This window comes from Protopterus annectens, chromosome 6.part0, assembly GCF_019279795.1.
Source record: "Protopterus annectens isolate FY-2018-M chromosome 6.part0, PAN1.0, whole genome shotgun sequence".
Lineage (NCBI taxonomy): Eukaryota > Metazoa > Chordata > Ceratodontiformes > Protopteridae > Protopterus > Protopterus annectens.
Genome location: NC_056737.1, coordinates 1,824,016,149 through 1,824,043,722, shown reverse-complemented (window position 1 = coordinate 1,824,043,722; position 27,574 = coordinate 1,824,016,149). Strand labels below are relative to the sequence as shown.

The 27,574-nt window shown below is 41.5% G+C and overlaps 1 protein-coding gene across 1 annotated transcript in view; it reads left to right on the top strand.

Annotated features, from left to right (window-relative positions):
• The window catches only part of PMS1 (PMS1 homolog 1, mismatch repair system component), a 2,357,833-nt gene that overhangs the window by 1,138,226 nt on the left and 1,192,033 nt on the right, over nucleotides 1-27,574 (top strand). Inside the window, exon 7 of the mRNA XM_044075169.1 lies at nucleotides 26,551-26,673. Within this exon, the coding sequence (XP_043931104.1) occupies nucleotides 26,551-26,673 (123 nt within the window). The remainder of the gene's footprint in view (nucleotides 1-26,550; nucleotides 26,674-27,574) is intronic.

Sequence of the window (27,574 nt, the reverse complement as noted above, 5' to 3'; positions counted from 1 at the left end):
TCACAGCCTCCTGGACTTTCCTTCTCAGTTAGATCTATTTTGGTGGCTGCTCATAAGTCTTCGACCAGGAAGGTTTATCGCAGCAAGTGGAAACGTTTTTCCTTTTGGGCCTCTCAAAGGAGTTTAGCCCCTTTCACAGCTCCTATTTCCGCCATTCCTGATTTTCTAGCTGATATTTTTCATCACAGAGCTAGTTCTTCTACTGTTAAAGTTCAGTTGGCTGCCATCTCTCATTTTCATGTGGGTGAGAATTCTGCTTCTGTAGTCTCTTCCAGACTGTGTAAAGCCTTTATCACAGGCACCTTTTTGTTATGCCCTCCGGTCAAAGATCCTGTTCCCCCATGGGGACCCTACTGTGATCCTTCAAGCTTTGGTCACTCTGCCTTAAATCCACCACTGAAGCCCAAATTTGAGACAAGGAGATTTTTCTTGAGTGCTAATGAAGAACTTTGCTTGACATAGATGGGTAGCTTGTTCCAGAGTATGGGAAGTCTCTGGGACAGGAATCTATCCCTCCAGCATGTCCTGTTTAATGTGGTGACAAGGTTTAGGTCCCTAGAGCATGTAGCTCGGAGGGATTGGGATTTCTTTTGGTGTAGCATGTCCAACAGCTCTGGGTTTGACATAGCTTTATATGTTAGGCAGAGATCACCTCGGAGTAGGCGATATGCTATGGAGTAAAGCTGGAGTTTTTTGAGGCGGTCAGTGTAGGGCATTTGTTTGAAGCCAGTAATCCTCTTTGTGAGGTACTTCTGTGGCCTTTCCAGCTGCTGCAGATGTCTTGTGAGGTACATTCCAAAAGGGGTGTTGTACTCTATAATGGGTGTAATGAGTGTCAAGTAGAGGGGAACAATGACCTCTTTTTTCCTGGATGAGAACCCTTTTATGATGAGGTGTGCCACGTAGAAGGACTTCCTGACTACTGTGGCGATGTGACTATCAAAGGAGAGACTACTGTCCACCTGGGTCCCAAGATCTCTTATCACTCATTCGGTGTTAAGTAGATTGCTGCCTATGTGGTAGTTCATGGGTACAGAGTTTTTACCAAAGGGGATGACACTGCACTTTTTGGCATTGAGCTTGAGGCCATGGCTCTGACACCAGGCATCTGTCTCAGCGAGACCCTTCTGTAGGATGTCCACATCATTTGGGGACTTGACTATGGCTCCTAGTTTGCAGTCATCTGCGAACTTCGTTAGCCAGAGGCCTTCTGTGTTAGCCTGTACTTCAGATAAGTAGATACCAAACAGGAGAGGTCCCAGGACGGAACCCTGTGGTACTCCACTTGTCATTGCTTTGAGGTCAGATTTGGAGTTTGCAACTTTTACAGTGTGGGTTCTGTCAGTGAGCCAGTTGGCAACCCATCTTGTGACATAGGGATTTATACCTAGTTTAGTGAGTTTAGCTATAATTCCAGAATGGGGGATGGTGTTGAAAGCCTTGGCGAGGTCAAGATAGGCTGTGTGAACCACCTTACCCTCATCTACGGCTTTGGTGACTGCCTCAAAGAAGTCAGTCAGGTTCAGGAGGCATGATCTGCCTTTCACAAACACGAACTGGGTGGGATCCAGAGTTTGGAGGTTACCAATGTATTTGTTTATGAGTTCCATGATGATGCGTTCCATGGCCTTGCAGACCAGGCTCGTCAGGCTAATAGGTCGATAGTTCCCGGGATCACTGGTGGCTCCCCTTTTGTAGAGTGGGATAACTGTTGCTGTGCACCATTCAGTGGGCACAAAGCCAAATGTGAGGCTATTATTGAACATGGTGCTTAAGTGGGGAGCCAGTTCGTTCTGAAGTTTGTGTAAAACGCAGCCTGGGATGTTGTCCGGTCCCATGGATGCTGTGTTTTTGGCTTTAGAGAGTGCAGATTTTACCTGCGTAGTTGTGATTACAAGGACTCTGCATTCTTCCTGTATAGATATGGGCCCTTTAGGGGGTGAGAGGGAGGTAAAGTTAGCACTGAACCTATCTGCCAGGATGTTGGCAATATCAGTTGGTTCTGTATTTTTCTTGTCTTTGTGCTGTAACTCAGAGCAGATCTGGGTGTTGCCACTGAGATTCTTGACATAGCTATAGAATGCTTTGTGGCTGTCCTTGGAATTAGTGGCGATTTTGTTTTCATAGCTAGCTTTGAAGGATCTTATAAGGGATCTCAGCTTCTTACTGAGGCTGACCAAGGGAGCTCCTCGGCTCATGGGCTTTTACTCTCTTTTGCAACAGTTTCTTCCTTCTGTTGTACAGTTTGTTTATGGCAGGGGATCAAAAACTCTATAATGGCAGAGTGGAAACAACCACAAACAAAGCCCGGTAATAAAATCAAAATTATTTAATGAAGCGCTATTCGTTATAGTAGGTACAATAACTTCATCAGATAACATTTGAGTGTTTCATCCACATTTAAATAAAGTGTTTTAAACATCATATGACATCTTTAAGCCAATCAATAAAGTGCACTTGAAAAAAAATCACAGAACCAAACTGAGAATTAAAGGGGTCCTAGTCTAAAAACACCGCTGTCATGTACTACAAACTACTTAAAAAACTGGAAATATCAAAACTTTTAACTCCAATAATTATAAACAATTTAAAAAGCTGTTTCTCAACTTCAGGATTATGAATATGGCTAGGCAGTTCTTAAACGCTGTTTTAGTATTAAATGCCTTTCATAACCCTGGATTAAATGGGGCATGTAATATCTTGTGCCTGTTAAAGTTTAAAAGTTTGAAGAGGTAAAATTATGTTTAACATCTAAAGAGAGTTAAAATGATAGTCATCGTTTAAGAACTACCTAGCTGTATTCATAATCCTGATGTTGAGAAACAGCATTTTAAATTGTTTATAATTATTAGAGTTAAAAGTAGTTTTGATATTATTTCCAATTGTTTAAGTACTTTGTAGTACATGACAGCGGTGTTTTTAGACTAGTACCCCTTTAATTCTCAGTTTGTTTCTGTGATTTTTTTTTCAAGTGCACTTTATTGGTTGGCTTAAAGATGTCTATGATGTTTAAAACACTTTATTTAAATGTGGATGAAACACTAAAATGTTATCTGATGAAGTTATTGTAGCTACTATAACGAAAAATGCTTCATTAAATAATTTTGATTTTATTACTGGGCTTTGTTTGTGGTTGTTGTCCACTGTGCCGTTATAGAGTATTTGGTTAGTTTTTCACTTTTTAACTTTGAGTGCTCAGTTTGTGTTATGCCAGGGGATCACCACATTGGCTTCCTTTTTTTTGGAGGATAGCATCTTGGTTCTGTTTGGGATGGCATGATCCATGCACTCATGTAAGTGTTTATAGAGTGCATTTGTGTAGGATTCAGCAGTTGTAACTGTATTGTCCATCTGCATGGGTATCATGAAGTTCACCACTTCTGTCTGAAGAAGCATGAAGATGGCTTTGGAGACATTTTTTACTGTGGTTTCCTTAATGGGGTGTGGGGGCGGGATGTGGATATCAAGGGTGATTAGCTTATGTTCGGATTGGACCAACGAGGAGTTGACTTCAGGTGTGGAACACCGGTCACTCATGTTGGTAATGACTAGGTCTAGGCTATTGTTGCCCCTGGTGGGGGTGTGGATAAGTTGATCCAGGGCTTTGGAGTTTATGAATTCCAGAAAGTTAGTGCTCATCTGCCCTTGAATCCTCCTTTGGCCTTTCAGTTTGTGGTCAAGTAATCTTTTAAAGTCATCCTTCATTTCAGGCCTCCCAGAAAACCTATTCTGACTTCTCGGGACCTTGGTTTTGCACTTGAACAATTGACTCAAGCTTCTTTTGAACCTGCTAGTTCAGGTTCATTGCAACATTGTACTTGGAAGACTGTTTGCCTGTTGGCTCTTACTTCACCCAAGAGTGTGTGTGAACTTCAGGCTCTCATGGCTATTCCTCCTTCTTTTTTATTTTTTCACAAAGACAGGGCGTCTCTTTGAATTAATCCTTCTCTTATGCCCAAGATAATTAATGAGTTGTCCCTTAATCAGTCTCTTCACCGTCCTTCATTTTTTTCCTTCTCTAGAGTCTGCCATTGACAAGGTTCTTCACACTTTTGATCTGCAAAGACAGCTCAGGTATTATTTGGATAAAATAAAAGCAGTTTTCAAGTTTGAGCAATTTTTTGTTTCTTTTCATCCCAGCACTTTAGGTTTGGCCGTTTCAAAGCAAAGCATCTCATTCTGGATTCATAAGGCCATTTCTCTTTGTTGTTCTTTTCTTGGAAAATGTCTTTCTTCACCTGTAAAGGCATATTCTATTAAGGCAGTTGCCTCATCTGGTGCCTTTTTCAAGGGTTTGGATATCAATTCAATCCCTGAGGCTGCTACTTGATCCTCTGTTCATACTTACACTAAATATTATAAATTGGATGTTATTTCCAGAGCCACGGTGGGTTTTGCCAGGGCTATTCTGCATTGTTTTTTTAAACGGCTCTTCTTAGCCTTCCTCCTCCCAGCCATCTTCTTAGCTCTTGTACTCTTCTTTATGTAAAGAATACTGCAACAGTGATATGGAAGGCCATAGTACAGTTGTGTAAAATTTTACCATAAGAATAGATGTCCTCCTCTTTCCTGTTACAGTATTTGGTCCCTCCCTGCTTTCCCCTCTTTTCTAACTCTTGCCCCTATGCTTTTGTTGCCCTTCTGGCCGAGGGACCCTTGGTTCCTTTTCCTTCTGGATGAACATGTTCTCTTTTGTCCTTGAGAGGATTCTTTTCCTCCCGGGGAAATTCAATTCTGAGTGTTTGCATCTGTACATCATCTTTATGCCCTACACCGTACATGGGGAGCATATGTGTGATGTACAGCACCTATAGGATCTAAAGGATTTGGTATAACGGCTGGATATTGGACTATCCTTGGCAGAAGATCCCTTATATAAAGAACACTGCAACAATGAAGAGTAGGACATCTACTATTATGGTAAAATGTTCCATAATTGTACTTTCTCCTTTATTTAGATACTGGTCGCAGTTTACTTGAAAAGCTCACTCGGACTTTGCTGTGAGGGGAAAGGCTGTTTTTTTTCCTTATACTGTTTTCTTGTAATTTGTATAGTTTTAGTGCTTCAATTTTGTATGTTGTGGTGTGTTTTCATTACACTGTTTTAATTGTTTTCTGTTTTCTGTTGCATATTTAAACTAGGAAGGAAACAGAGCTCTCTTATGAGTCATGCACAAATTATATTTTCCCACCCTACCACCCTGGAGCTGCTCTATTTTTAAGCTCATTGTGTCTCTAGTTGCTCTCTCTCTCTCCTTAATGTTAATTTGGCCACATATGACCTTCCCTCTCCTTTTTCATTAGTTATTGTCAGTAAGAGCAAAGTTGTCATTTTGTGATGTCACTACCCTTCACCTATATATATTTATTGTCCCTCCCACTGTATTCCATAGAGGCAAATACTAAACCACCCTCATCTAATCTTGCTCTTTTAAAATTAGTGGCTCTCCCCTTATATTTATGTACCCCATCTTTCATATCTGACTGATTAGTTTACAATGCAAATCTTAGGATATTAACCCATTTTTCCATCTTATCTTTAAAATCTTCAATATATGGTCTAAGCCAGATCATTGGAGAGCCCACATACTACCTCTCAGTATTAATTTTGGGATTGGTTCCTCTGTTTTGCTTATGCAGAGAAGGGGATCCTAGGGACATTATTTCCTGGAGACTGTTAATCACCAGAAAGCATGATAACTGCTGCATAGGTCCAGCTTGGAATTTGTGCTTCTGTTTGGCTACTAGTGAGAGAAGGAGCAGAGGGTACTGATTTCTGACTGTCTCTGATTGGGCAGTGTCTGTCTGTCTGGAACCTTCTTGATTGATCTGGGTGCTAGTCAAGGTACTTACCAGTTACAAACTAGATGCTCCTGACTTTATGTTCTCACAGCAACCATCTAATCAATAAAACAGGTCTTGTTGCCATGGAAATGAACATTCCCACTATCTACATTACCAGATTGGGTGATATGGGCATCCTAAGGCAATATAGAAATTGCCTCATGTTTACTGACAGCCAGCTAATTCTCAAGCAAACTGATAAGGCATGTGAGAGATGTACTTCAAATGTCACTGGATGCAAAGCTCTCACATAAAAGCACTCCTAATGTCAATCAGGTTGTCAGCAGTACACACACTGCACCCATCATACACAGTAGAAAGCAGACACACAGACTCACAAATGCTGAACACTTAAATGTAACTTTCCTAAAAACACCAAAGACCTCCTAGACAAAGCATAAATAACAAATGCATTCTTTCAAAACTGCACCCACATCAGCACATGCACCACATCTCATGGAGACTCTTCTTTTAAGCCCTTAATACAAACTACCACATGACCCAACATTCTTGTCACTGGAAACTCCAGTGTGAGACACTGATGTCACTCTCACGAGGCTGAGTAAGGAGGAAGTCAGTTGCTTATCAGGTGACAAGATCTGCCATATTACTTATGCACTCAAGTCATTGGTCCACAAGTGCCAGTATGATTCAGTCATGATCCATGTGGGTGTAATTGACCTCAGACCTACCTCACTAGACTATATGAAAAGAGACATAATGGAGGTCTCGATATGTATGTCCCAGACTGGTATGTGTCTAGGATTGAGCAGCATGCTACCTTCTCAAATGATGAGGTCACAATATGAACAGAAGATGACTGACTTTAATAACTGGCTTAGTTTTTGGTGTCGTTCTAGAGGGTGCAGTATTTGTCAGCATGGAAGGAGATGGTCAGTAGACCACACTGCTTTGCCAGGAATGGCCAATGGTCTTCACCTTTCCCCTCTAGGGTTTCAAATATTATGTTTTTTAGCCAATGCAAAACTGAAAATACTTCCAACATAGCAAATCAAAACAAGAAGAATCTAAAGGTGTTACTGCTCAGAGCTAGGAGTCTAACCAAGAACCTCCACTGCCTACAAGCTCTCTTAACTCTAGAGAATGCCGAAGTCTGTGTAGTCACTGGGATGTGGTTTAAACCCCCAGAGAGCACCCCAGCAGTGCAAGGCCGTAATGTCTTTCACACATTTAGACCAGGTACTGCACAGGCAGGGACTAAAATTGGAGGTGTCTTGATTTGCATCAGAAATAAATATACCTCAAGGCTGGTCAAACAGAACAATGCACTGAAGCTTCTCCATATTTAAATCACCATAGACAAACTCCCATACCACTTCCTGGAAAAAGCTATAGTTCCCTATATGCCAATATTGGCATAATGGTTAAGGCGTTTACCTCACAGATATGAGGTACAGGGTGTAATTCTCACCAAAGAAAATTGGCTAGGCTTAAAATGGTCCTCAAGGGCAGATAGCCTAATACTTACATTTGATCCTATGAACCTATGGCCCAAGAAACCCCATAACATGTAATCTGATGCTGCCATTTTCATTCTTTCCTCAACTGTTGGGTTCATATCCGATTCTCTGATCCAACTTGGCCTCTTCTTCCAGATCATAGGATTCTTGAACTCTCAAGCTCCTCCCTTTACCCATAATGCCCCACCTACCTAACATACCCCAGATCTCTTTTGCCACCATTGTGAACAGACGTGAATTGCATGGTCTGGAGTGTTAAAATTTATATAGTCATTGTTTTTGCCTTAAGTGAGTTTAGTTTTATTTATACTTCTTTCTCTTCCATATCTATACCTCCCTTTTGCCCTTTTTGCTTTCATATTCTTCCTTTCCTCTAAAAGCCTTTTTCTCATACTTCTCGAGTACCACACATTACAATTGTTGGTAATCATTTCTTTCCCCTTCTTGTACTGGCTTTAGTACCTTACAGTAACATTGTTGGTAGTCTTTTCTTTCCTGCTTTCCATAATCTTCTTCTTCTTTCGGCTTTTTCCTGGTTAGGGGTTGCCACAGCGGATCACCTGTCTGCTCATGATTGGCAGTGGAGTTTTACAGTGTCGAGTTGCCAGTCCGGCGCCCAACCTATTTATATATATATATATATATATATATATATATATATATATATATATATATATATATATATATATATATAAAATTCTGTTTATATTTTCTAAATATGCTTATACATTCTTATTGTGTTATTTTTCTTCTTTGTCATGTAAGTCTTCCGACTTTAAAAATATGTTTCCAGTGGACATAAGATTCCAAAATTTGATGCCTACAAAGAATGTTTTTACTGCTTTGGTCTGAAACACTTGGATGTTGAATGTGACATTTGTACAGGCGTTAATTTTTGAGCCTTGACAGGAAAAATAAACTTATTCTGAAGGGCTTTCTACCTTCCAAATCCTCTACTTTAATTTTCGGAGCTCAAATCCCTAAAAAAACAGACAAAAAGGGTGATTTCATTACCAAGGGCAAGGAGTCACATAAAAAGTCTTCTGATCATCCTTCCATCTCCACCTCAACTTTGGCTCCTTCGTCAGAGAAGCCTGCAAAACTTTTGAAAAAGTTGGATGCAAATACTTCAGATCCGAAACCTCGAATTGAAGCATCCCTTCATATCTGTAGTTTCCCTTTGACTTTGATGCCTATCTCTTCCAGGTTACATTCTCTATTCCTTGAACAGTTGCCTAGTAGACATTCTAGGTTCTTTTCACTGGCTTTGTCTCGCTGATCCTCCAGGAACCTGTCAAAGCAGATGTGGATAGGATGATGCAGAAGTTCCTCAGGATGCAGATTCAAATGGGAGTCCTTTTAGCTGGAACCCCATTGGGTCTTGAGAGCCTCCATAGAGCCATACCACCTTTGATTTGTTCTTCTCTGATCTGTATTTTGGTTATGGAACAGTTGGATCTGAAATCTTTGGGGGTGTCTTCCTTGGATCCAAAGATCATTCTTTCTTCAACTCCGATGGTTTCTCTGAGTCAACTGACACCGAGCACTTTGGAGCTGAAAGACTCTCAGAGCCAAAGCATCAGCCCCAGACCATTGGAGTCAACCCTGAAGCTTTTGGATCCATTTCTTCCCCCTCAGAGCCTTGGAGTTAGCTCGGCTCCAACTCACTCTTTAGGTGGGGCTCTGACGGAGTGGCAGGGACCAACAATCCAAGAGCTTCCAATGTTGGATCCATCAGTTTCTGCTTCTTCTAGGTGCTCCACTTTTGAGGTAGTGTAGAAAGTCCTCTGTATGCCTAGAGAACAGATGACCTTGATGTTCTTCATCCCACATTGCTGCAGTCCTAACACTTGGGTAGTCCACTGTCCCAGTCGGCCCGAATACCAAAGTATAAGGCTGACGTCGGTCAGGGCGCATTAGTCTGACGTCAGGACGTCAGGGTACAAATGCGCATGACCGACGTCATATCCTCAGTCTTTTTTGCCGCATGGTCCGATGCAGAAGCAGTTTTGCAAGTGCAGGTTGGCGTTCTGAGATTTTCCGAAGTCGGAGTTTCAGACCGAATCCAAGTTGGCTAAGTACCCGTTGGGAATATTTTGTTTTTCTTGCCTCAGTATTTTACCGGATGTCAGAAAAAGTGAATAACTGTATTTCTTGTGGGAAACAGATACCTCATAGGGATTACCATACCTTGTGTATACCTTGCTTAGGGCCTGAGCACGGCGTTGTTGGCTGTCGCTCTTGTGCTAGATTAATCTAACGTACGATAAAGAGAAGATTAGATTGTGCCACGTTAGTTTTGGGAAGCGGTGTAATTATAAAATGCCGCCGGATGCTCCGCGCCGCTTCGTCAAAAAGCGCAAGGACAAAACAGCAAAGCCTAGGCTGGAAGAACCGTCCGTGCGGACGTCGGTTCTTTAGAGGGCTCGGTGGAGCCAGAGGTTCAGCCAGAAATTTCTTTGGAATCCCAGGAGAGACTTTATTACTACAAGATGTGACCTGTCAGGAGGTAGGCCAGGCGGAAGGGGCTTCTCAGGTAGCTGTTCTTCCCTCCCTTCCTAAGGTGGTTAGGCCCTCCCCTGCCGTTTCCAAGGCTTCTCCCAGGGCAGGCCAGGTTTGGTTTCAGGTGTTACCCCTAGTTCTTCAGGGTCTGTACCTAAGAAGCATATGCTTAAGATGGCAGAAGATTTGATTACAATGATTAGAGGTTCTATGCCCCTCGTGATAAGAGGCCTAGGGTGGAAGCTGAGCTTGGGAGTTTTGAGCACTGTTCGGATGCTTCTGAGTCTTGACTGAAGACTTGCAGGAGTATTCCCCTTACTCTGATTCTGATGTGGATGATTCTACTCCTTCTGCTTCTCCTCCTGAGGATTTTTCATTTTCAGAGACTCTTCATTCCATGAGGGAGCATTTTAAATGGGAAGGTCAGGATTTCTCTGATTCCAGGAAAAGGCTTAGGGAATTTTTGTTTCTACCCCAGCATAGGCCTTTAGCTATACCTCCTGTTCTAGATGTGGTGGAGGATGTTTTTGCAGAGGCTTCTCTGAACCCTCATTCTTTGCCTCCTGCTCCAGTTAAACCGGATAGATATTATAGGGTGCCTGAAGCGCATAAGTATCTTTTTAAGAGTCCTAGGGCAGACCCAGAAACTGTTTCACAGGGGCCTAAAGGTGTTAAGGCTTCTGTTGTTAAAAATCCTGTTCCTCCGGATAAAGAGGCAAGGGCTTTGGATAGATGGGGAAAGAAAGTGTATACTTCTTCCACTTTGGCCATGAGAGCTTTGAATTGCCAGTTTCACATGTTGAAATATCAAAATTATCTCCTTTCACAATTAAAGTCTAAGGTAGATGCTTTGGCGGAAGGTATTGAGTGTAAAGAGTTGCAGGATTTAGTTCATGTTTCTGAACAGGTGGGTAAGCATTCTTTGCAATGTGGTTTTGATGCTGTGCAGGCCTCTTCGAGGGTGGCTGCCACTGGTTCGGTTCTTCGCAGGCACGCCTGGCTGAGGGATCAGAATTTAGCTGAGCATGTGAAGACAAGGATTTTAGATGCTCCTTTACAATCTGATGTGTTGTTTGGTTCGCCTGTGGAAGCAGTTCTAAAGAAAATGGAAGACAAGGCTAAGTCTATGCAGACTGTTAAAGATTTTTGCAGGTTCAGCCTCCAAGTTTAGTAGAAATTGGCCTACCAAGGGGTGGACATATCCTGCTTATGATTCCCAGTCTAGGGGTAGGTCTAGACGTGGAGGGGCAGAGCTCAAGGTTCTTTTAGGCCTAGAACAGGAGTTCACCTGCTCAGTCTTCTGGTGAGGGCAGGGGTCAGTCCTTTCGTAAACAGACCCAATGACCTGCCTTTTCAGCTGCCAGAATCTTCTCGTCTGGCAGCACCTTTGGGAGGAAGGTTGGCACTCTTCAAAGAAAACTGGAGTTTAATTACCCAAGACAGATGGGTATTGGATATCATCCACCACGGTTACAGGTTTTATTTCCATACCTTGCCTCCTTTCAAAGGCATGCCAGACATTCCTCCTCAACAAAGGAAAGAGGCTCACAGGCAAATTTCTCTGTTGCTCCAAATAGGGGCCATTCAGCCGGTTCCTGTGCCAGAAAGGGGCCTAGGATTTTATTCTCGCCTGTTCCTAGTACCAAAAAAGGGGAACACGTGGAGACCAATTTTGGATCTGTCTATCCTCAACACTTATCTGGACATTCCCAAGTTCAAAATGTTGACGTTACAACAGCTTTTACCTATGCTGGGCAAAGATCACTGGATGGTAACTTTGGATTTCAAGGAAGCTTACCTTCATGTTCCTATCAGACTAATTTGCAGGAAGTATCTGCGTTTTCGAGCTGGGAATTCTCATTATCAGTTCTCTGCATTGCCCTTTGGCTTATCTACTGCGCCCAGAGTATTCACAAAGGTTCTGGCTCCAGTGATAGCTTTCTTCAGGCTAAAAGGAATGCAAATCTATCCTTATTTGGACGACTGCCTGCTTCTGGCTCAAGGAAAGGACGTGCTTCTTCAGCATTTGGAATATGTGATAGCAGTGCTAAGATGCCTAGGGTATTCTGTGAACGAAATAAAGTCCAGTCTAGTACCCTCTCAAGACATGTGCTTTCTGGGCGTGAGACTGAATACAGCATCCCAGATGGCCTTTTTAACCCCGGACAAACAAAAGAATCTTTCTCTTTACTTCCATCAACTATCTCATCAGTCCGGGCTGACTGCAAGGACAGTCCTTCAAGCCTTAGGGTTCATGGCATCTTGTATTCTGGTACTTCCCAATGCCAAACTGCATATGAGGAAGCTACAATGGTATCTCAAAATGTATGGACACAGCACTGCCAGGATTTGGACACTGTCATTCAAATAATACCTTGCATTCAAAAGGAATTTTGTGGTGGGCTCAGGAATGTCACCTAAACAAGGGACTCTCTGTGACCCGGCCGGAGGCGAGTCAGATTCTAACGACAGATGCCTCAGACACAGCTTGGGGAGCTCATCTGAATGGAAAGTGGATACAAGACAAGTGGCCTGCCAGACTGCAGCATCTACATATCAACATGAAGGAGATGTTAGCAGTCCAGTTTGCATTACTGGCTTTCAAGGATTTACTTCTTCCAGGGCAGGTGTTGATTCTAACAGACAACGCAACTGTCATGTGGTACATCAACAAACAAGGGGAACACATTCTTATCCTCTATGCAGGCAAGCAATGATTTTGTGGGAGACTGCGTTAAGCTTGCAACTGAATCTTCAAGCAAGGTTTCTGCCAGGAGCACAGAACTCCTTAGCAGATGTGTTAAGCAGGCAAATCATGGATCCCCACGAGTGGAAACTGGATCTTCATGTATTTCAGACTTTGACAGTGTCCTGGGGAACTCCAGACATAGATCTGTTCGCTTCTCCACTAAACCACCAGCTGCCAAAGTTTTGCACGAAAAGGTTTCATCTCACAGCCTGGAAAGTGGATGCTCTTTCTTTCAGTTGGGAAAATCTTCATGTGTATGCCTTTCCACCTCTGCCTCTCCTCCCAAAGGTACTCCTAAAGGTCAGACAGGACAAGCCAAGGATGATTTTAATAGCTCCAGATTGGCCTCGGCAGCACTGGTACCCATTGCTGAGGAGTCTGGTAAGGAAGCCTCCATGGCTCTTACCTTTGATTCCACACCTATTGTCTCAGAAGGACGGGCATCTACTCAATGTCAAGCTTCACTCTCTTCATCTAACAGCCTGGCATATTCTGTTTTGAACCATAGCAGGTCTCAGCTTCCTCAACAAGTTCTGAATGTGATTATGGAAGCCAGAAGACCTAGTACAAGGAAAGTGTACGAGGGAAATGGAAGAGATTTTTATTTTGGTGTGCAGCAAAGGATTTGGATGTTTCTGAGCCAAATTTGAGTGTGGCTCTTCAATATCTTACTGAGTTATTGGACAAAGGTTTGTCTTTCTCTTCCATTAAGATTCATGCTGCAGCAATTTCAGCTCACTATGATTGTGACCCACCATTGTTTTCTCATCCTTTGTTTAAGCAATTTCTTAGAGGGGCAAAGAATATAAGACCCCACGTAGAGCTCCTACTCCTGCTTGGGACCTCAATTTTGTGTTGGAGAAACTTACTCTGCAACCTTTTGAGCCTGCGGCTACTGCTGAATTGAAATACTTGTCATGGAAGACTGCTTTTTTGTTGGCCATTACTTCTGCAAGAAGGGTTTCTGAATTGCAGGCCCTTATGGCGGTTGAGCCTTTTTTGATTTTCCATAAGGATAGGGTATCATTACGTACTAATCCTTCCTTTATGCCTAAGGTGGTCTCTAGTGTGGCTTTAAACCAAACTATTCATTTGCCCACTTTTTATGCAGATCCCCAAAATAAGGGGGAAAAGATTTTGCACACTTTAGATGTACACAGGCAGTTGCGTTATTATTTAAGCAGGACTAAGGATTTTAGGCAGTCTCAGCAGTTGTTTGTTTCTTTTGCTTTGAGTTCTCAGGGCAAGCCTGTGTCAAAACAAACTATTTCTAAGTGGATTGGGTTTTGCATTGCATTTTGTTATTCCCATCATGGCAAGGTGATTCCAGCTGGGATCAGGCCTCATTCCTCTAGGGCTACTGCCACTTCAACAGCATTTCTAAGGGGGGTGGCAACTAAGGATATTTTGGAGGCAGCTACTTGGAGTTCAGTGCATACTTTCTCTAAGCATTACCACCTTCCTCTCTACTCTAAATCTAGGGCTGGTTTTGCCACGGCTATTTTGCAGGGTATGTTGACAGCTCCAGCTTCTTTATGATTTGCCAGCCTCCCTTACCTCTGCTTTGGGATTCTACCCAAGTGTTAGGACTGCAGCAATGTGGGATGAAGAACATAGTACAGTTTTGTACCTACCATAAATGTAGATGTTCAAGATCCACATTGCTGCAGCCAATTTTACCCTCCCTCCTTCCGCTCTGTGTTTAGGGGTGGTTGTGTGGTGGGGTTGTACCTTTGTAAATTGTATATATTGTATATATATTTGGTACAGGAGTGTTTGGTGTTTTTTGGTTGTGGCCTTATCTTTTTAGGGTCGTCTGACATCTGGGGCAAGAAAAGACTGAGGATATGACGTCGGTCATGCGCATTTGTACCCTGACGTCCTGACGTCAGACTAATGCGCCCTGACCGACGTCAGCCTTATACTTTGGTATTCGGGCCGATTGGGACAGCGGACTACCCAAGTGTTAGGACTGCAGCAATGTGGATCTTCGAACATCTACATTTATGGTAGGTACAAAACTGTACTTTCTCTTTGGATCAGACTTTTTCTGCCTCATTCTGTTTTGTATCCTGATCCTCAATCCCTTCCACAAACGTAGCCAGTCTGAGCTAATTTCCAGTCCACCCATCATAGTATTGTTATCTCTTCTTATACTTCCCCGGAGCAACTCAACGAAGATCTCTCTCAGAAGAGAATGTGTAAGAGGAGGCACTTAGACTCCCCAAAGGAGTCTCTCACTGAGGACACTGATTTTGGTGAGGGGGAGGGGTCCCCTAGATCACCATCTGATGATGCCTTCTTTGGAGACACCTTAAGACTCCTTAAACAGAGAATTGGTAGGTCTCCCGATAATGCTTCCCAGGAGAAATCAACGTATTTGGAGGCTTTCAGGTCTGGCCATCTATCTCCTGGGTGACTCCCTCTGTCGATGAGCTTGTGGACCTGGTCTGTTGCTGGGTGTGGAAGGAACCGGACACCATCAAGCCAATTCCTAAGAGACCAGATAGAATTCTTGTACCTCTGAAAAGCTTGTTTACACTGAAATAAAGGAGTACTGGTTCATGCCATGGTTGTTGCGGCAGGCATGAGAAAGGAAATAGCAGAACAGGGTTTCTCTGTCCTGTCCACAACAGGGAGTTCGACCTTCGCAGTTAGGTCACTAAATTATTTACCACATTTTACCAGACTTCAGAGAGATTTGATCAAGGAGCTTACCATATCTCTTTACAGGTCCATGTCTTCAGAGGAAGTGGGTAGAATTTCCTCACAGCTAGCTAACCTTCAGTCAGTATCTAATTCATCCATGAGGTTAATCTCACATGCTGCAGAAGGCACCTCACTGGTGACAGGTTCAGGCATCTCCATTGAGAGACATGCCTGGATGCACTTGTGTGACTTTGTAGAACTATTTAAGTTTTCTTTCATCAATGCACCCTTTGATGGAACCCTGCTTTTTGGCCTCAAGCTAAAAGACACTTTCCAGGTGCAAACAAGACAGGAAGCCCCTTTCCGCTGTGAGTGTAGATTTTTCTTCTCCTCAGAGGTCTTTCTCTAGAAACCAGCGAGGAAGGATGTGGTTTAAGAAATTCCAGGGTCCTTTTAGGAGCCATGTGGAGATAGATCTCCCAGAGGCAGAGGAGGAACTCAAATAGAAGATACCATCCCTGTGGCAGAGGTGGTCCACAAAACCAAGGATCTAGAGAATCTTCCTCAGATTGATCCTGCAAGTGCTCCTGCTCCTGAATGGAGGCCTGACTGTCCATCTCTGGAGTTAGTCTGGGGTCATCTATCCCTGCACCAGAGAGTCTGGCTAAATATCACAAGAGACTCATTGGTGTAGAAGATAATATCCTGGTGGTATATAATTTCCCTGACCTTTCCAGCAATGCCAAAGAAAATCCCTGATGTTTCACTCAGTCAGAGGGAAGCAGCTTCTCTAGAAATAACAAAGCTGCTAGAAAAAAAAAGTTATCCATGAGGCCCCCAGATCAGAGAGGATCTTGAACTTACTCAAGATTCTTCTCGGCGCCAAAAAAGACAGGGGAGTTGAGACAAATTTTGGATCTCAGCAAACTAAATCAGTCTGTTCAGTACAAAAATTCTGGATGGTCATGGTTCAGTCCATTCTGACATTTCTACACAAGAACAACTGGATGTGCTTAACAGATCTTCTGGACACATACTATCATTTCAGAATGAACAGGTGTTTCAGAAGATACCTATGCTTCTGGTTGGGAGCCAATCATTACCAGTTCAGAACACTGCCCTTTGGTCTCACCACAGCCCCCAGTGTGTTCACCAATTGCATGGCAGTAGTAGCAGTTCACTTGAGACTGCTCAGATTCTGTGTGTTTTCTTATCTAGACAATTGGATCCTGACTGCTCAAACCATCATCAGCTGATTGAGACAAGGGAGTACTTGCTCCAGCTGTACCCCATGTAGGAATGTTGATCAATTACAACAAATCCCAACTCACACCAACTCAGAGTCTGGAATTCATCTGTGCTCATGTGAATACAGTCATGCAATTAACTTCTCTTCCTCTTTCTTGAAGACACCATACAACTCTAGGTCAAGAGGATAGTTCAGAATTCTTCCCTTCCAGCCAGACTAATACTTTAAGCTTTGGGTCTCATGGCTGCAGCAATCACTCTTGTTCCACTGGCCAGATTCCACATGAGAATCCTTCAGTGGATCCTGGCCACTCTATGGTGCATTCTCCAACATCCATTGTCTATGCCAGTCAAAATCACTCAAGCATGCAAAAATTACCTTCTGTGGTGGATCCACTCCTGTCAACTACATGAAGGCCGTCCTTTTGCTCTCCTTCAGCCTAAGGCCACAGTGACCATGGACACCTCTCAGTTTGGGTGGGAGGGAGGCATTTTCTGGAAAGGTTTGTCCAAGGCACTTGGTCCCCCAAAGAGGCCAAGATGCATACCAAGGTCCTGGAGATCAGAGCTGCCCTCCTAGCATTGCAGGCCTTTCAAGACACTCTCCCAATCGGGGGAGTATTACGATTCAGACGGAAAATATGTCAGTAGTCTGATACATCAACAAACAAGGGGGAACCAGATCTTACCATCTTTGTTGAGAAACTATTAGAGTTTGGCAATGCTCTTCCATTCTCTTTCTAACAGTAATGCATATCTCTCTTTCTAACTCCAGCGTGATTGCAGACATGATAAGCAGGTCTATTTTGATGCCTCTCAAGTGGTCTGTCAGTGTAAACATGGTGGAGAGAATTTTCCCTCAGTGGGGCAACCATGCTGCGATCTTTTTGCTTCTCCCCTCAACAACAGATGTAGCAGGTTTTTTGCCCTGATCCCCCCACCAGAGGAGGCACTGAGAGATGCTCTTCTTCATGCTTGACTCCCCGGTCTCCTTTGCACTTACCCCCATTACCCCTCATTCCCAAATTTCTGCAGAACGCATCTCAGTTAAAGAGCACAATTATCCTCATTGCCCCTTACTGGCCGTGTCAGATTTGAATTTCTTCCTCTGGCCTTGTCTTCTACATCCACAGATCTCCTGTCTCATCTGGCAGGCATGACTCATCCAGACTTATAAGGCCTCAAGTTGAACTCATGGTTTCTCCAGTTCCATTGATTACTAGACAGTCCAGGCTCTCCTCCCCCCATCCGTCTCATTGTATTACCTTTCCATAAAGCTTCCACTAGAAAGATTTACAAGAGTTAATGGAAAAGATTTGTTCTTTGGGTCGTAAGCAAAAACTTAGACCAGTTTTCAGCACCAATTTCAAATATCTTTGTCTTCTTAGCCACAATTTTCAATTTCAAACTTTCATCTGGGAATAAATAATTCCAGCCTAGCTTCCTCTAAATTGCAAAGCTTTTTTAAGAGGAACTTTTTTACTTAGACCCCCCCCCCCCATTAAAAGATCTTACCCCTCCTTGGGATTTAAGCATTATGCTTCAGGCCTTGACTCAGTCTTCCTTTGAATCTTTGGCTAAATCTGACCTAAAATTTTTGACTTGGAAAATTATTTTCTTAGTTGCTATTATATTTGCCAGAAGAGTGTCCATACTTCAAGCTTTGCCTTACATAGCTCCTTATTTAGTTTTCAAAAGGATAGGGTATCTCTACAGAACAATCCATCCTTCTTACCAAAGGTGGTCTCCGAGTCTGATATTAATCAGGTCATTAATCTCCCAGTTTTCTTTTTAAATTTCTTAAACAAAGGCAGGTGTATGTTACATTTTTGGACTACATTTCTACCTTCACAGAACTAAGGATTTAAGAAAGTCTGAACAATTGTTTTTGATTCCAAACTAAGCAAATTAGCATCTAAAGTTTCTTTGGCCAAATGGTTAACTGATTGCATTGCATTACCTTGCTTATCAAAAAGTGGGTCTACCTTTATCAAAAAAAGCTAGTGCCCATTCTGCGAGACCTGTGGCAACCTCATCAGCTTTTTTGTCTAGAACTTCCTTGGAGGATATTTGTGCAGGTGCAACTTGAGCAATTTCTCATAACTTTATTGCTCATTACCGGGTAGATTTGGTCTCTAGGAGTAGAGCAGCCTTTGGCTCAGTAGTGCTCTAGAATATCCGTCCTGAAAGTCCTTCCAGGTTTAGGTAGCTGGAGACTCTCTCCCAACAGTGGAGAAATTAATGAAAATGATGACATCAGATTAAAAAGTTATGTACTCACCATAACATTCCATCTGTGCTGTCCATATATATATATATATATATATATATATATATATATATATATATATATATATATACACACACACACACACACACTTGGGAAAGGCTGGCACAGATTTACCAGCTGTGTCGCCTCTGCCCAGACTATAAGGTAATTACAAGGGTACCCAATTATACTGAGTAAAATTAATACTTTTACAAATGGTAGAGTTGACAAATGCAGCAATGCTTTCAGGAGTAGCCACAATGTCACTAAAATAAGCATGAGTACTCCTAAGATGTTAAAAGTATTCTCTAAAAGACCAGCCACAATGAAAGGTATAAACATATTTAATAATAAATAATAAAATAGAAAACAGGAGAATATTGAATATCTAGTTACAATAAACACCAGAATTTTAATCACATGAGATATTAAAAATAGCACATTTGGATAGATTCACACAGATGCAGAAAAACAATACTTAATTAATCTCACTATATTTTCTGACTGACTAAAGAATTGCTGTTCCCTAGTTAAGTTACTTACTACAGCAAGGCCAGATGATAAATGTTGAGCTGCTTATTTTACAGCAAGGTAAGATGAAGTGTGGTTGTGTGAGGTATCTGTGAGAGATCTTTCCTGTCAGGTTCAGAAAAATAAAGTGCTGCTGCGAGAGTTCCGTCATGTCTCTCACTAATATCTAAAAAAATCATTTCAGTGCTGGTTATAGAATAACATCACACCTGGTCACCTGACTCTGGTACAGTACACACCCAGAGCTTTGCTAAGATCAGTAGCATCATCTGAAAGCTATAAAACAATTTGAAAAATTTACACCCTTCCAGGGTAGCAATTAGTTCACCCCTAATTGACAATACAGTAATATTTGTAGTCCTGGTTTTCACAGACATTTTTGTCTCTGGCTACAATCACGCCAGTAAGATAAAATCTTTATGGCCTAAACCAAGCCATTTAATTTTCAACCTATTTTTCAAAATTAGCTGGACTAAGATTAATCTCTTCCCTTCTGGAATTCTCTGTTAAAGCATATACATTTAATCAGTTAGAATAATACTGTTTGACATACATGAATATATCTTTTCTGTCCAGCAGGACCCACTGTTGATGCACTTTTAACACAAGCAGCTTTACAAATACATTTTTAACACAACTATCTGTACAAATCAGTGTGATAGTCAAATGTTATAAAATTCTTAAAAAAATGCAGCCAGCTATGCTGGTATATGTTACACATGCACTGCTCTATTCTTCCTGGCACAGATGGTACTACCTCATATCACCACATTGTGTAAGTTGTAAACAAAGCTTATTTAGTATTCAACAAACCTGTCATTTGGGCTGCACGGCTAAGTTTATAAGGACTGTATTGATCTTTAGCTAGTATATACCTATGAGTGCATGGACCTATTATTGAGTACAATACCCCCTTTTATATATACCTAACCAGACGCATCCAAAAATTGAAATGCCCACAGAGGTTCCTCACTAAAAGAATAGAGAGCAAATGTAACATGTCCTATGTAGACTGTCTCAAATTCTTATCTCTGTATTATGTTTACTTCAGGCTGTTGAGTGGAGACCTGTGCCTGGCATACAAGAAATTGTTGGACCCCACTCTAATAATAGACATCCTGCATATCCACAAAACAGACTGCACTAAAACTACCTATTCTAAAGACTTGACCCTTGCCTGTGATATAAATGGGACCAGCTTGAGATACAGGTATGTATCTCAGAGATGCCCCCTTCTCTAGAACAGGCTCACCATCTATGTGAAGCAGTTTTCTCTGTATCCCCATTCAAATATAACTTTGAAAATTATGTGGAGAACAGGACATTCAGCCCTGGTTTGATACCCATGGCTCTTATGGGCACAGACAGCCTGTAAATGGTTCTTCTACCAGGCACCTGCTTAAAATGTTTAATTTCCCAAGCCCTTGCTTACACTTACCAAGGGTACCAGAATGCGATGTATTGCTATGCTTAAAAAGCCCTTAGTGATTGTTAGCTTAGTACACACTTATGAAACTATTTAGTTACACAAGATGGGGTTGTTTGATACACCTAGCATGAAAACTCTTCAAATTACTATGGGATAACAGAATGTGATATTTTTTAGGCACTTTTTTCTGAGGATGTGCAGTATATATCGAAGGAGACAAAAAAACTCCTACGTGGAAATCATGTACGTATAAATGGAAAAATTTTATAGTTGGTACCATTTCAGGAATCAGGATCCTTTTAATGCCTAGCTGCCTCTGGGTCTTGATTGTGTGAGTTACTATCCTCTGACTTTCTTTCTCCTCTATCATGGTTCATCTGTTAGCCATTTCTGCTTGTTTGCTTCTCTTTCTACCCTTTCCAAGGCAAGTCGTTTTTGAAGGGGGTTTTACATATCTGTCCACCTTGAAAACAGGTGGTTTCTCATAGGATCTTAGCTCTGTGTTTGAAAAGCTTACTCCTTTTCCATTTGAAACCAGCTCATCAAGCAGATTTGAGATTCTTAACACGGAAGACTGTTTTGCTCATTGCTGTGACTTCTGCTTGGAGAGTACCTGAATTACAAACTCTTAGTGAGTCAATCCTACCTACTTTTCCACAAGGATAGGATTTCTATGAGAACTAATCCCTCATTTTTATTCCTAAAGTAGTATCAGAGTTTACCTTGAGTGAGTTTATTAATCTCCCTGTCATTTTTCCAGAACCCCAAAACAAAGGAGAAAGAATACTTCATAAGCTAAATGCCCATAGGCAGCTCATATACCACATAGAAAAAACGCAGTCCTTAAGGAAAGATGATCAGCTGTTCGTGTCTCCTGAAAGGAAGAAAAAAGGACAGCCAGTGTCAAAACATTTTCCAGATGGTTAATCCCTTATTTCTTTTTGTTATGCTAACCATAGCAGCCCACTTCAAGGCAGGGTTAGGACTCATTCCACCAGGGCTTTGGTTTCTTATGCGACTTTCTGAAAAGAGGCCAACTCTTGAAGTATTCTAAAGACAGCAGCTTGGTCCTCCAAACTTGCAATTACTAAGTTCCACAGACTGCATTCCTTTTCTTAGTCCAGAACAGGCTTTGCTACGACCATTCTCAAGGGGCTTCTGGATTCTTAATTTTGTTCCTCCTCCTCCTCCTTTTGTAGTTTCTAAGCTATGGTAATCTACCCAAATAGCTTAAGACTACTGTGACAGTGATCTAATGCTCAACATAGTATAGTTGTATAAGTAAACTTGCCATGACAGTCAATGTTTTGATAGATCACTGTTGCGGTAGCTGCCCCCTCCCTCCAGCCTACCTTCTTTTGGTGTGTTTTTTTTTTTTTTTGGATCGCTACTGTATGCGTGTGCACATTTGTGTGTATAATTAGTCGTATGTTACATTTCCAAGTATTTTATTTTTTTCAGAGCCTTTGCCTCTTTTCTCAAGACAAGAAAGCTCCTGAATGTTTGGTACTCTGTGTTTATATGGAAATCTGCTTGAGATCCTGACATTTAGAATGTGTGGAAGTTGCCCTTAAGATATGAAAATCTGGCCTTTGGAGGGAATGTGGCCCAAAAACCTCAGACTGCTACAACAGCGATCTATTAGAATATCTACAGTTATGGCAAATTTACTTATATAATTGTACTACCTTGTTGCAGGTAATTTATTGTAACCTTTTTTGTTGAATTTGGTGCAAGGGTAAGATGTCTGCTATGTGTATATCAATCAGGCTGGTGTAGGTACAGGGTCCCAGGTGAGTTGTTTTGTAACCCTCTTGGTGGAATTTGGTCAGTGGACTAAGAAATGTCATATGTATACTGAACAGGCTGTTGTTATAAGGTATCATTGCAGGGTCTAAGGTATAACCATTTTAGTGAAATTTGGTGCAGGGGTAGTGTCCCTATATGTATTGAAGGACTGTCATACCAAGATCTCTGTGCCTGGTCCCAGGTGAGTTTTTATGCCATTGTAGCAGAATTTGGTGTAGGGTTAAGAGACATCCTGTATCTCCATGAGCAGGCTATCATACCAAGTTCTTATTTCAGGGCCACAGGTGAGTTGCTGTGACCATTATATTGGAAGTTGTTGTAGAGGCTAAAGGCCCTCCTACAGGCACAGACAGGTTGTGTCATGTCATTAGCGACTCTGTGCCAATTCAGGGAAGTAACATGCAGAGTTCTTTCATTTTGTCATAATTAGTTATCTGAAGGGCAAATAAAATGGATGCTTTTTGTGGTGGAAAGGCAGACTTTGAATGCAAAAGGTATATGATATTGATTACTGTTACTGACATTGATGTGTGTCATTGGGGAGCAGTTTACATGAATGAGAGCAGCAAGTTATGTATTGTCTGTTAAGCAGTTGCTGATATTTTGTATGTCTGAGAGTAGTATGCTGAAAAGGAATATTGTGAGCATTATTTCTTTCATCTTCACAGTCTAGCTTTAGATGTGTACGCATAATGTGGCTGACTGTCTTAAGGGAGGAGAGACAGTCTGTATAAAAGCAAAGGGCAGTAATTGATATCACTCACCAAGGAAGCACAACATGTATGGCTGAGAGCAGCAATGTGAAATAAATTACTTTGGCCATTATTTCTTCTACTTGTCTTCACTGACATTAGGGGTGTACACAGAAACTGGCTGTATTGGTAATGGGTCAGGCTATGTATAAAAGTAAATGATCATGGCTATCACTTGATCACAGTTAGTCATTGATTTGGCTTGTCAGAGTCCATGCGTATGTAGAGAAAAGTAGAATCACTGTGCTAAAAAAATCAAAACGTTTATCTGTGGACATTTGTGACTTCATATTCAAGGGAGGTTAGTCTATCAGAAGGACATTCCAATATTTTGCTTGGTTCAGACAATCAACACATATTTGAGATTGTATTGTCTGCTTACCCGAAAAAGTGTTAGTTTATGCAATGTGCTGTATAATGCTGACCACCCCATCTGTTGTCCTGTGCATTGTGTAACAGCATGTTGAGCAGTCATCATCATCTTCTTTCGGCTGTTCCCATTAGGGGTCGCTACAGCAGATCACCTGTTTCCATTTCTTCCTGTCCTCTGCATCTTGCTGTGTCACACCAACCACCCGCATGTCCTCTCTCACCACATCCGTAAACCTTATCTTTGGCCTTCCTCTTTTCCTGTTACCTGGTAGCTTCATCCTTAGCATATTTTTCCCAATATACTCAGCATCCCTCCTCAGCACATGTCCAAACCAACGTAATCGTGCCTCTCTTGCTTTGTCTCCAAACCTTCCAACCTGGGCTGACCCTCTAATATACTTATTCCTAATTCTGTCCACCCTCGTCACACCCAGTGCAAATCTTGACATCTTTAATTCTGCCACATCCAGCTCAAACTCCTGCTTTTTTGTCAATGCCACTGTCTCCAACCCATAGAACATAGCTGGTCTCACTACCCTCTTGTAGACCTTCCCTTTCACTCTTATAGGTACTAGTCTGTCACAAATCACTCCTGACACTCTTCTCCACCCACTCCATCCTGCCTGTACTCTCTTCTTCACCTCTCTTCCACACTCACCATTACTCGGAACTATTGACCCCAAGTATTTAAACTCATCCACCTTCGCCACCTCTACTCCTTGCATCCTCACCATTCCTCAATCCTCCCTCTCATTCACACACATATATTCTGTCTTAGTCCTGCTAACCTTCATTCCTCTTCTCTCTAGAGTATATCTCTATCTCTCCAGGGTCTCCTCCACCTGTTCCCTACTCTCACTACAGATCACAATGTCATCTGCAAACATCATAGTCCACGGGGACTCCTGTCTGATCTCGTCTGTCAACCTTTCCATCACCATTGCAAATAAGAAAGGGCTCAGAGCTGATCCTTGATGTAACCCCACCCCCACCTTAAACGCATCCTTCACTCCCACCGCAGACCTCACCGCTGTCACACTACCCTCGTACATATCCTGTACCACTCTTACATACTTTTCTGACACTCCTGACTTCCTCATACAATACCACAACTCCTCTCTAGGCACCCTGTCATATCCTTTCTCTAAGTCTACAAAAACACAATGCAACTCCTTCCGACATTCTCTGTACTTCTCCATCAAAACAGTCAGAGCAAAGATTGCATCTGTAGTGCTCTTTCCTGGCATGAAACCATACTGCTGATCACTAATCATCACGTCCCTTCTTAACCTTGCTTCCACTACTCTTTCCCATAACTTCATGCTGTGACTGATCAATTTTATCCCTCTGTAGTTACTACAGCTCTGCACATCACCCTTATTCTTAAAAATCAGTACCAAAACACTTTTTCTCCATTCCTCAGGCATCCTCTCACTTTCCAAGATTTCATTAAACAATCTGGGTAAAAACTCCACTGCCATTTCACCTAAACACCTCCATGCTTCCACAGGTATGTCATCTGGGCCAACAGCCTTTCCATTCTGCATTCTCTTCATAGCTATCCTTACCTCCTCCTTGCTAATCCATTGTACTTCATGATTTAGTATCCCTACATCATCCAACCTTCTTTTCCTCTCATTCTCTTCATTCATCAACTCCTCAAAGTACGCTTTCCATCTCCTCAACACACTCTCCTTGCTTGTGAGTATGTTTCCCTCATTATCCTTTATCACTTTTACCTGCTGCACATCTTTCCTAGCTCGGTCCCTCTGTCTAGCCAATCAGTACAGGTCCTTTTCTCCCTCCTTAGTGTCCAACCTTTCATACAACTCTTCATATGCCTTATCCTTAGCCTTCGCCACCTCTCTCTTTGCCATGCACCTCATCTCCTTATACTCCTGTCTACTGTCTTCATCTCTATGACAATCCCACTTCTTCTTTGCCAACCTCTTTCTCTGTATACTCTCCTGTACTTCCTCATTCCACCACCATGTCTCCTTGTCATCCTTCCTCTGTCCAGATGTAGGAACGGTCAAATTCAGGTCAGAATGGTTATTAGAAACTAACACTTCCTCATTTGTAATTATTTCATTTTAAAATAAGTACTATCCATTCTCTATAGAATAAGAAACATAAAAGCTGTCAAGAACATGACTTTACCTTTGATGGAAATTCAGTCTAGAAATGAGTATGCATTTTTGCAAAGTGATAGATTTATTCTTTTAAATGTTACATCATAAAAATGACAATGCCATTTGATTTTTTTACATTAAAATTTGTGATGCCAGCAGTCCCTTAGCCTGAAGTTATGGCAGTGCAGTTCCCTGGAAATTTCACAATAATATGTTAAATAGTTTTGGAGATACAGATATTTCAATTCGGTACACAAAAGTAGACAAAATATTCAATAGTCTGGAGATAAACTTCTTTAAAATGTTAATAGTAAACAGGTTAAGTAACACATAATCAGGCAAGGATATAAGTAAAACCGGTAGACTTGGTAGATTACGCTTATCTGATTTTGCTGCATTGCCTTGCCTTATTTGAAGCCTCATTTTGTTGACTCACACTTTTCATGTTCTTTTACTGAATTCAGATGTTGTTTGTTACCTTCTCCGAATGATCTTGCCTAATATGCTTATACAGTGCCAGATTTTAAAATAAAATTGTTTTAGCCCCATTTCTGCTTGTCTGTGTGGAAAATGTGTGTTTAAGTAATATTGGTCTGTCAGGCCAAGGTAGATTGTTTTTGGATATACTTTCACATTTGGATTTTTAATGCTACAAGGATTTCATATTAGGTTTGCTTTACAATTTCTGGACAAGTGTTTTGAACACATAAGTCTTTTAGAATGTGTACACTAGGTAGTCAGAATGCACAGTTTCTAACAACCATTTTTTAATTTTTTTTATAGGTTTTCATCAGTGGATTTCTTCCTAAACCAGGTTCTGACACCTCTTTGACGAGTCTTTCTTCCTCTGATAGGAGTTTAATTTTTGTTAATCAGCGGCCTGTACACTACAAAGAAATATTAAAGGTAGGATAATTTATATGAATGTGTCACAGAAAACATCTTATTTTACATCTAGATAAAAACATTAGTTTTGCATACTCAAAAATATTTTAAAAATTCCGCAAAAGACTGGTAATCAAACAGATGAAGAACCTTATACCATTTATTTAGTGCTTTTGTCTGACAATAAAAAAACAGACTTCACAAGAATTCTTTTTGAATGAAAGGGATAAAATGATTTAAGGTTCTTTACCTGTGTGATTACTAATGTTTTGTAGAGCTTTTAATTTTTAGTTGTTGGTTGTACCACAGTCAAAAAAAGTGTTGTTGAGTTTTACATACTCTTTGCAGGTACAGTCATGCGATAAGTGACTATGCTGGTGCTGTTATTAATGTAGTGAGTCTGTTATGATCAACACAGAATAAAACAGAAGACTTTTCATAACTCAGGAATTAAATATTTTAACAATAAATGTTTTACAGTCTTCTTTACCTTCTTTTAGTTAGATCAGGTATTACCACAATGATGGTCTTCAGTAAGTTTCTATCTGGGTGACTCTTGCAGGAATTTTGCTGCTTTAGTACATGGATAGACCGTCCCATCTCCCCATCCACAGTTACCCTCTCTGTCATCCCCTTACCGCAGCATCCCCACCTCTTTGACCTTCAGTGATTCCTCTTCTTCCCCTTCCCTGGTAACGACATTTCTCTTTACTTTAGATGGCTCATGGATACTTAGTTTTGCCATTAAATAGCACTGATGTTTAAAGTTATTTTGTTAAATAATTCTTTACCACACTTACGCAGTCTGACAGAAATCCATTCACACACTTTCTAATTCATACTTAGCATTAATCAGGCCCTAATGAAAAGCCCTTTGTTTTCCTGAAATCATTACTTACAGCAGTATCCATTATGCATTTCA